Here is a 10521-nt window from a genome sequence, read left to right as displayed (position 1 = left end):
CATAATTAAATACCTATAACCATTCTAATAATACCATCACATTATCAGGTACTTCAAAAAGTTTGTGATCTGGTCTTTTTCTAAATTTAAAAACAACATCTTTTTATAAAAGTATTTTTTATGTAGCAACCTAATAAAAATAAAATTAAATTAAAAAAATGAAAAATAAAAGCTGACAAAACTTTTCTTGGCAAAATATTTTTACTTGTAAGGCAACTGTTCATAAAAATTCCAACAATCTTTAGGAATTGTAGCCTTAATGCTCTGTAAATTATTATGTTTTTTTTTCGTAATTGGAAGAGACTATTGGTAAAGAGACGGAAATTGTTAAAGTCAACATTTTTTGGTCTTATGGGAAGGGGGTGAAAGTCTTCGTCAGAAAATTTTAATTTGAATGAAATTTGCCCATTACAATATTGTAACGCTCTAATATTGGTCACAATAGCCCTATCATTATTCATTCTTGAAAGCCGAATCGAGGCATACTTTAAAAAATCTTTATGGCCGTAGCTTTTGACAAAATTGGAGCCCATATTCTTTACCAAATAGGGATTTTTAATACGTGCTTGCTTAGTGCTTTTTAAATAATCACTTGGTAAATAGATTTCTTTGTTTCTTAAGCAGGTTTTAATAGCACTATCCATCTAAGTGTGACTCTTTTCCAAAAACTTTTGCGTAATTGAAACATCATGCTTCTCTGATAAATAAAGAAGAGCATTAGCGAGCACACTATTCCTATTTTGCGCCGTACAGCCATCAGAATAAATAATGATGAGGTCTTTTGGCCTCTTGGGTTAAAAGTTGCTCTTGTAAGTAGTCTAATAAAAGGAAGCATAAACAGATGCTTGCCCATCGGCAATAGTTTCGTTAAACCAATAACAAACGGCTTGGTTGTTGACTAAATTATAAATCGTAAAGTTATGGCAACACAATTTCTGTTTATAGTAGAACGTGCTAGCTGGTATTTGCGGAGATAGCTTCACATCCATGGTAATCATGTGAAACTCACCATTTATCGCCTTCTCCTTATCTATTTCCTTTTCACGTCTTGCTGAATTTTTTTCTCAATGTGTTCTTTATATTCTTCCGCTTCTACATTTTCGTTCTTATACTTAAAACAGACATCACATTGGTCCTTTCTAGGTCGGAATATTGAGATTTTCATTTCGTCGGCAAGTTTAGTCATTGTAATAATTGACATTGGAATTTGCCCCTTTTCTTGGTATTGCCCCATGTAGACACGGTATAAATCGGACCATGACTGAAAAGACTGTTCCAAGTACTGTTGGTATCTTTTCGACAGTTATGTGAAGGAAGCTTGTTTAAATTTTGAAGACACTCGGTAAGAAAGTTTCTGTCATTTTTAAAAATATCTTGTCGTTTTTCTCTCCTGCTTATATCGGTTTGATGGCTACTAGCCATGCCATTTTCAGAATCGTATGGACCATTCTCCGAGATTAAGAGTATTCAAGTACATTTTCTTACAAACAGTAATGGATTGATTATCGATAATAAAAGAATAATTTAGTGTTTGGGATCTACGAGATGAATCGATTTGTTTCAAAGGCCTCTTTTTGTCGCATACTTTGACAGTATTTTTAACAAATACTTTTCGCTGCTCCCAAGTCATATCTTCCCAGAACTTCTTGAATAACTTTTCTCGATCCTCGTTTGAAATAAGAAAACATTTTTTTGTAGCATCCTTCACTTTTTCTTTGTTTAAACACTTACACCTTTCTTTTATCTTCCTTTCCTGGCGATTTTTGTTTTGAAACGTATTTTTTTTATTTTTGGGCTTTGTGAATCCCATGTAGCTTTTGCCTATCAGCCTTAGTTTTTTATTAATAGCCCTTTTATTGTATCCTTTTCGCTTTCTATTTTCATGTTCACCTACAGGTTGTTCTTCTAAGTCGCTATCCTCTTCTGAAAGTTGCCCTTGCGGTCCTTCATTTGAATTGTCTTTGACCATACTTTCTTCAGATGAGTCGGGGTCGTCGGGCTCCATAGTGGCGTCGTAATCAGGATCAGACAATGTGTTTTCTTTGGGTACGTCATTCGTAAATGAATTTGTAACGCTTTCACCCAAACTGGCTTCCATAGAATTTGTTTTAAGGATGGGATCTGATATCGTAGCTTCTTTGATTTCCATATTTGCCATTTGATCGGGAGAGGTGCTAAGAATTTCTGGCTCTGAATAGCTTTCGAATACGACCTCCGCATTATTGATTAGTTCAGAAATATCCTCAGGGCTTAGAATTTGGTCGAACTCAAGCTCGAGTAAAGACTCATTGTTAAAATCACTTATATTTGAAAAGTTCAGGTCATTTTCCTATCCTAGGCATTTAGTTACTGTATTTAATTTATTTGAGTTTAGATTTTTAGCTATTGCCACCATTTTTCTGGTTCGGCTAGACATTATAATTGTATTAGTAGTCTTAAACAGCAACTCGTAAGCGGTAATACAATTTAAATTTTAAAAAATGCAGGACCTCGTAAGTGTTACCTGGAAAAAAAATGTATGGTTTAGGTAAAAAAAAAATATACTTATTATAAAATAAATTAAACACAAACTACTAACAACAACTTTAAAAGAACTATTTTCAAAGTGATATAAAATTGTAGCTAAATTTGTTTAAAATATAAACATCTTACCGGCCAAAAACACAAAGCACTTCCACGAACAACAACAGTAACGGTCGCTAACAAGGGTTAACTGACAAATACGAGGTAATGCTTTCAAAACTGACGCGAATGTAAATTACGAGGTTATGAGAAAAATGAGGTTATGATTTTTGCGATTTGCCGCTAAAATTAAAAACTGATAAATATCTAACTTGGTCAACAGATGCCACCATCTATTCTACGCATAATGGTATATTAAAACTGATTTAGCCAAAAATGTTAGTTACGTGGTCCTGCGTTTTGACCCTCGATATATTCAAAGAAGAAAAAAAAAACTTTTTGTAAAATAAAGTAGGTACTTTAATTTTAAAGTCTTTAAAAATAATAAACTTACAAAATTTAACAACAGATATTTTATTTTTTAAATATTAGCTTGCTCTGGCACACTATCCCACGGTTGCCTCTCAGCAGAAATGAAAATAGCGTACAGGGTGGCGCAAATTATAAATAACACTCCTGTTATTAAAAATGCCATTTGCCATTCTTTTGCGTTTTCCTGAAAACAGTTTGGGATTAAATAAAAAAATACTTCAATAAATTTAATTTTTTTTTAATTTCTAAAATAGAACTTTTCGTGTTTCATTTTTAAAACTATTTGGTTTATTTTCTAGTGAAAGTAACCGCAAAGTTTCCAGTAAAATTTATTTTCATAAAAGGATATTCTTTATAAATAGGGCCAAACTCGTTTCCTTTTGCGTTTATGGCATTTACCATGGCCTGTAGATCTTCAATATTGTCTGCTAAGATGGCCAGTTCATCAGTATATCATAAGTTAATGATAAGAATACCGTATTCCTTTATTCCCATTGGATTATCGTCTAACACTAGTTGAATAAAAACAGCGAAAATACGTATCCCTTAGCTAAGGATATATTATGCGTGTAATGTGAATCATGATTTCGCAGTTTTACTGTCTGATTCCAGTATAGTTTGTGTATTATTTGAATATCTTATTCACGACAGTTTTCGTAAAATATAGATTAAAAGATCGTGTTTCCCGTTGTCACTTTTGGTAGTCGATGAAGCATAGAGACGTTTTTAGTCTCATCGTTGGTCATGGCATTTCTATGTAAGCAGCTGTAAGCAGTACAGAACCTCTCGCATGCCTAAATCGTTTTTAAAACCAAACTCTGTCTCACCAGATCTTTCTTCGCACTTTTGGTATATACTCTTGTGAATTAGTTTTAGAATTGCCTTTAATACGCGATTCTTAAGGCTAATGAGTCGGTGGCCATTGCATGTTTTCGCATTTGATTGTTTGAGGATAGAAACAAAGGCGGAGGTTAGCTAGTCGCTTGGGATCTCGCCATTCTTATATATGTTATTAAAAAGTCTGCATAGTGCTTTAGTGTTAGTACTTCAGCATGGATTTTGGGTAGGCCTTTTTTTTTAGTGCACATTAACACCATCAGTACTACAACAACTCAAAATGAAAGATAGACTGCTTACACAAATACTTTAGCGATATTTACAGTATTTTGGATACATTGTTAAAAGAATAGGTACGATGGAAAAACTAATAATCAAGGACAAAGTCGAAGGAAAAAGACTAGGGGAAGATCTCCAAGCCGTTGAGTGGATCAAACAAAAATATTGATTAATTGAAAGTTACATGAAGCCGAACAACTAGACCAGGACAGAGAAGGATAGAAGGAAATCATAAAAGAGTTATAAAAATTTGATGGTGTCACCACATCCCTAAAAGGGATAAGCGTTGAGGAGAAGAAGATCTTATTTTTATGTTTTTTGTGAATATTTAATTATTATAACCCATAGGAATTTTAGTTTCCTTTGAAACTTTACTTATTAAAATAGCGGGTTTCTATAACCATCGACCCTGGTCTTAAAGGTGGAAGACAAAATTACAAAGTGAAATCCTCAAATTGCGTCAAACTTCACAATCTCTATTAGAGCAAGGAGAAATCCAATTAATTAAAGAAGAGATTATGAGCCATGCCCACGTGTTCATTAACGAATCGTATTTAGAAAGTAATCCACGTCATTAGGGTTATTAAAGAACTAAGTGCGAATCACTTAAAAGACTTAATGGTTAGGTACATTGGCTAGCCCAGATTTGTCTGGATACGTCAGAGAAGGCAGAAGGATAAAACAATGACACAGATCTTATATGAATGTACATCGTTAAAAAGAATTAGGCAGGCTATCCTTGAAACTAAAAAATTACTTTTCGCATCTGCAAAATTCTTTAGATGTTGAATCTATAGCAGAATAGATATCGCAATAGACCTTCACGCCACAGCAAAAGACTAATTCAAGAAAGAAATAAGTTAAGCAACTCAATTTAGACATAGCGTAGTAAAGTACACAGGGCGTTCCACATATAGCCTTTTAATTTGTTGTGGTTTATGTTGTCTTAAATAAAATTTAAATGAATTACTATACCGGGTGGTGCGTCGCCGAGCGGAACATAGGAAAACCCATGTAAATTTTAAGGGCGTCAATTATTGGCTTCCCTGTACATTCTATAGAAAAAATGTAAGATAACTTTTTGAAGAGACCAATCTGGCAAAAACTTGTGGAAAGTTCCAACAAATTTTAATAAGCGAATCTTCAATTATTCAATTAAATCTAATTGCAAAATTAGCAAATTTTCGGGTTAGGTAAAACCAAAGGGGCACCAGTAAAATGAATATTGTCACTGACGTGAGGAAAAGCGTCAATAAATCAGTGACAGTCGATATTTGAAAACAAGTATGAATTATTCAGTCGACGAAAAAATAGCCATAATTAAGTAGCATTAAAAACAGTTTTAGAGCAGTATCTGACAGTATAAACAGTTTAGCGGGAAACAGTTTTAGAGCAGTATCTGAAATGTTTTCAGTTTATTTCCCCACTAAGCCCATTCCGTCCATTTCAACTATTAAACATATTGTCAATAAGTTCGAATCCAAAGGTACCGTAATAAATAATTGTAAATGTTCAACTCAGGATATCGAAAATAGAGCCGACGAAAGAGAGAACAGAGATCTTAATACTCTACTGAGTGTGAAGGAAAACAAGATGGTTAGTACGAGGGAGAAAAGAAAAAAAGAGGTAAATAAACATTATACAACGGTATTGCGCACTTTAAAAAACATAAATATTATTCGTATAAATTCGAAAAACATCAAGAGCTGCAGGAAGGAGATGAAGAGCGAAGAATGGCATTTTGTTTTGAAATGATGGAAAGAGCAAATAATCATAGGAATTTTTTAAGAAATATTTGTTTTACCGATGAATGTACATTTACCCTCAACAATGAACCAAATGTTCAGAATTTCCGGTATTGGAGCCAAGAAAATAAACATCGCTTTATTCATACTCGGACACAAAATCCCCAAAAAACAAATGTATTCGTGGGAATTACCGGACACCATATCATTAGACCCTTTTTTATGGACTATAACCTAACAGCTGATATGATACTGAACTTATTTCAAATTCAAATTGGACCCGCCTTGGAAGAAGTTGTTCAGGAAGATCAAATGATCTGGTACCAAATGGATGGTTGCTCGGCCCATATTGCCCGTATGGTTTAGGGTTGCCACGAGACGAGACGAGACGAGATTAAGAATTGTCTCGTCTCGTCTCGAAAGTTCGAGACAAATATTTTTCGAGACGAGACGAGACAAGCTTATGTCTCGTCGAGACAAGACCTTATCTCGTCTCGTCTCGTCTCGTCTCGTTTTGTCTCGAAAAGTTCTGATACCTATGTAAAAGTCCAGGATAAAACTTAAAAATTTAATAGACCCCAATAAACAATAAACATATTATAGGTAGTTAAGTATGAAAGTTAACAAAAAACATATTCAATTTTTAAATTAATTGGGTAGGTAGGCATGTTGGGAAAGATTTTTTTAAGATTTAATAATAAAATATTTATATGAGCACCGCATTCAAGTTTATTCTTATATCTTACTTGTCATATTATGTTGTTTTTTAAATGTATTTATTTGTTGTTGCTGTTTATAAAATATATTTATTTAACGTAAAATTAATTTGTTCTCGTATTTTTAATATTTAAGTTTCAGAATTTATATTATTTCTTAATGAAGAGTGCAATGTAATAACTATAATGTACCTATTAAAATATTAAACATAAATTTGTGTATTTGTCTGGCTCTATATTTTTTTATTCTAAAATTTATAATTTATTATATTTATTTTATTCCATAATTAAGTAAGTAATTTATTATAAAGGGTATACACAGTCTTTGAAGCATGGCTTAGAAGGTTATATAGGAATACTTATTTTACGACAAAAATGCCAATAATCGTATTGAACATATTACCTGTAGACGTCGACATTTTTCATAGACTTTTTTAACAGATGACAAAGTATCATTCGATTTTGTTTGTTCGAGACGAAAGATAGGTATTAAAAAACATAATATGTATATGAATATATTATTAAATAGGAGCCTCTTTAAATAATAATTATAAAGCAAATTGCAAAATTATGCAAAACCAAAACTCTAGGGACAAATCGACACGTTATGCAAGCAGTTAATACCATTTTTCGGAGGGTTTCGATATAGTTTTGTAACAGTGACGCAACTGTTCCGTCCGGTGAATGCAGGTAATATTCTTAAATTTTTGGTAAATTCAAAAAATATAATAAAATATGGTGTTTGTTTAAAATAAGAAAGCCCACAGTTTTATGACACACCTTGTATAAAAACGTTAAGTTGAAAAAAAAATGCGCAGCTAAAATAAAAACAGACGTGACTGGTCCAAGAGATTTAAATAAACATACCCCTAAATTCTAAGGATATTTTTTCCAATCTACACACCACCTGTCACACAAATCGTAAGCCCATTAGTATAATAATGGGGAAATAAAAAAATAATTAAAACCTATTCCGTGATTTTAATGACAATTTTACGAATTATTACTAGAAGCATTTTACATATATCGAGACGTCTCGTCTCGTCTCGTCTCGTCTCGTCTCGAACATTTTTATCTCGTCTCGTCTCGTCTCGTCTCGAAATTCGAGACAAAATACTTTCGAGACGAGACGAGACGAGACGAGACATCTCGTGTCTCGTGTCTCGCGGCATCCCTAGTATGGTTAGAGAGTGCTTGGAAAATGCTTTTAACGGCAATATTATTGGTCCACGGTACCGGATACTTGGCCAGTCAGGTCACCTGATCTTTCATCGAATGACTTCTTTTTGTGGGATCATTTAAAAAGTGTCATTTATAAAAGTGTAAAATTTGAGAATCTAAACCAGTTACAAAACGCTATTTCGTTAGAATGTAATAACATTTCCCAATATCAACTTAGTAACGTTAAAAATGAATTTTATGATCGGTTAGGATATTGTTTAGCAATATCCTAACTTAGTTAATGAGGGGTTGCTTGAACATTTGATTAATTGATGTTTTTATGTAATGCTCTATTATTTTTTAAAAAGTTATTGTATTTTATTTTATTTTATTTTATTTTTCCACACTTAGTAAAGTATTAAGAGTTCTGTTCTCTCTTTTTTCGGATCTATTTTCGATCTTCTGAGTTAAACATTTACAATTATTTGTTGCAATGTCTTTGGACTCGAATTTACTAACAATAGGTTTAATGGTTGAAATGGACCAGATAAGCTTGATGGGAAAATAAATTGAAAATATTTCAGATACTGCTATTGGTTTAATCAAATTCTAAGTATGATAAAAAAGTAATGTTAACGTGTCTTACTTTGAATGTATAGTTGTGAGATTGATAAAACAAAAAAAAAAAAACATTTCATGTATTCGGCTGTACGTCAGATTTGATAAAGCCTTATAAGAAATTGTTTGCTGGTGGCTGGTGTCTGGTTTTACCGGAACCGAAAATTTTGTAATTTTGCAATTACATTTAATTGAATAATTCAAAATTCGCTTATTAAAATTTTTTGAAACTTTGCACGAGGGTTTTCCCGATTGGTCTCTTCAAAAAGTTATCTTACATTTTTTCTGTAAAATGTACAGGGAAGCCAATAATTGACCCCCTTAAAATTTACATGGGTTTTCCTATGTTCCGCTCGGTGACGCACCACCCGGTATAACTACATAGAAAATTCAAAATATCGTTTGTTTTGTTTGTTTACCTTATTTTTAACAACAAAATGCACTAAAACAGGACAAAATGCCGCAATACCAAAACTAATAGTATTGCTAATTCCATACATAATGCCGCAAAACTTGGGAGATAGGTCTACAGGTCCCAAGGGATAACCCAGCAGTGTTGCTGCATAAAAAATATTTGCTGTGGTAAGAAGTGTCACTGCTGCTAATTGAGTATATGCTACATAACCGACTAAGATTAAACATATAGACATGCCATAGGAACCTAAAATAATGTAAAAAATTAAATTTTATTAAAAAGTGTCACTCTTACTAATGATTTGCATAATGCATACCAATACATTGCATAGCTCGCCTTGTGTTTACTCTGCTTAAAAGATGCTTCTCAATAAGACAATCAGCAATAGGGGCAAATATAAATCCTGATATAGCTGCCGCAGTATACGGAATAGCACTTACTAATCCATTCTAAAAGTACAGCAATACTTAAAACCCAATAGTCGTAAAAGTAGAATATACACTTGCCGAATTTATGTTAAATTTCATCACTTTTGCAAAGTACGACGACACTTCGGTCATTAAAATGGTGTAAATCCAGGCATTGCCGATATTCGCGGAAACTATTGCCCAGAAATGTGTGCATGTCAAGATCGATTTTAAAGGCAATTTTGGGTGCTTCAAATAAAATTTATGAATGTAAGTATTATTTATTATTGTTTGTAGACTTATTATGCAAAATTGCAGCTCCTACCAGGTCTGTCTCCGTTTGATGCAATGATTGTTCAATAAAAGCACGTTCTCCAGGTCTTATACGTGGATGAGCAGCAGGACAATTAAAACCAAGGAAAAAATATAAGACACACCAAAGTAGCCCTACTGCCCCCCATAGGTAAAATGTAAATGGCCAACCAAGTGTGGACGAACAGATGTAACCTGAGGTGACAAATGCTATAACAGACCCCGTACTTATACCTACGATATTGCAATTAGTTAGTTTAATTAAATTATAAAAAAAATACATAAATTTACCTGAATAAATTATGCCACCAAATGTACTTCTTTCTTCTACAGGAGCCCACCTTCCTAAAAGCGTCTGGGTAGTAGGAAAAATAGACCCCTGAGCTAGTCCTAAAAAATTTCTCGATTCTAAGATGCTTGCAATAAAGAAATTAACTCTACCTTGAATTACTCTCATGGCAATAACTCCATTAGATCCCCATGGACTAGAAACTAAGGGCACCATAATGCAAGCCACGGTATTAGCAAAAAAACTCCATAGAAGCAAATGTTTCCCTCCATAAAATTTAGATAAAAACCCAGCAGGAATTTGAAAAACAGGATAAGTGTAAAACAATGCTCCTAGAACGATGCTGGGGTTTGTCCAATTATATGTCTACCATAATCAGTCAAGTGCTCGTAAAAAAAAATTAGTTATGTCCGTTTTTATTATACTTACTGCTACATTTGGATTAGAGCTGGTAGAGTTATCCAACATAGCGACAATGGAGACAGTCAAATTAGTCCTTTGAGACATACTTATACAAAAAGCGAAAAAAAGTAGTGCTACTTGAATATGGCGTGTACCACAGCGCTTATCTGGAATCACTGCATCGCTTTCGTTATTCATTTAATTAAAAAAAAATATTATTAAAACGAGTATATTCATCATTCTGTAAACAGAATATTACTAATATTTGTCAACCAAGAGCCATTGACATAATCAGATATGATACTGTTTAAAGTAAACCAAGTATGTTAGTAAATAAAAATTCATA

General features: G+C 33.0%; 1 protein-coding gene across 2 annotated transcripts; it reads right to left on the bottom strand.

Moving 5' to 3' along the window:
• Positions 1-3019: 3019 nt before the first annotated feature.
• LOC126745005 (putative inorganic phosphate cotransporter) lies at positions 3020-10512 on the bottom strand. 2 transcript variants are annotated; one of them, XM_050452642.1, is made up of 8 exons: positions 10203-10512; positions 9926-10139; positions 9776-9874; positions 9498-9718; positions 9272-9421; positions 9082-9214; positions 8770-9011; positions 3020-3178 (listed from the first exon to the last, which is right to left on the bottom strand). In XM_050452642.1, exons 1-8 carry the CDS (start codon positions 10371-10373, stop codon positions 3044-3046), a joined length of 1365 nt encoding a protein of 454 aa, XP_050308599.1. In that variant the 5' UTR covers positions 10374-10512; the 3' UTR covers positions 3020-3043. The 2 variants fall into 2 exon arrangements, with proteins under 2 accessions (XP_050308599.1, XP_050308600.1); XM_050452643.1 differs by having other exon boundaries at positions 9926-10105; positions 10203-10418.
• Between the last annotated feature and the right edge of the window lie 9 nt (positions 10513-10521).

Source organism: Anthonomus grandis, chromosome 15, assembly GCF_022605725.1.
Source record: "Anthonomus grandis grandis chromosome 15, icAntGran1.3, whole genome shotgun sequence".
Taxonomy (NCBI): domain Eukaryota; kingdom Metazoa; phylum Arthropoda; class Insecta; order Coleoptera; family Curculionidae; genus Anthonomus; species Anthonomus grandis.
This window is presented reverse-complemented; position numbering and strand designations above follow the sequence as displayed.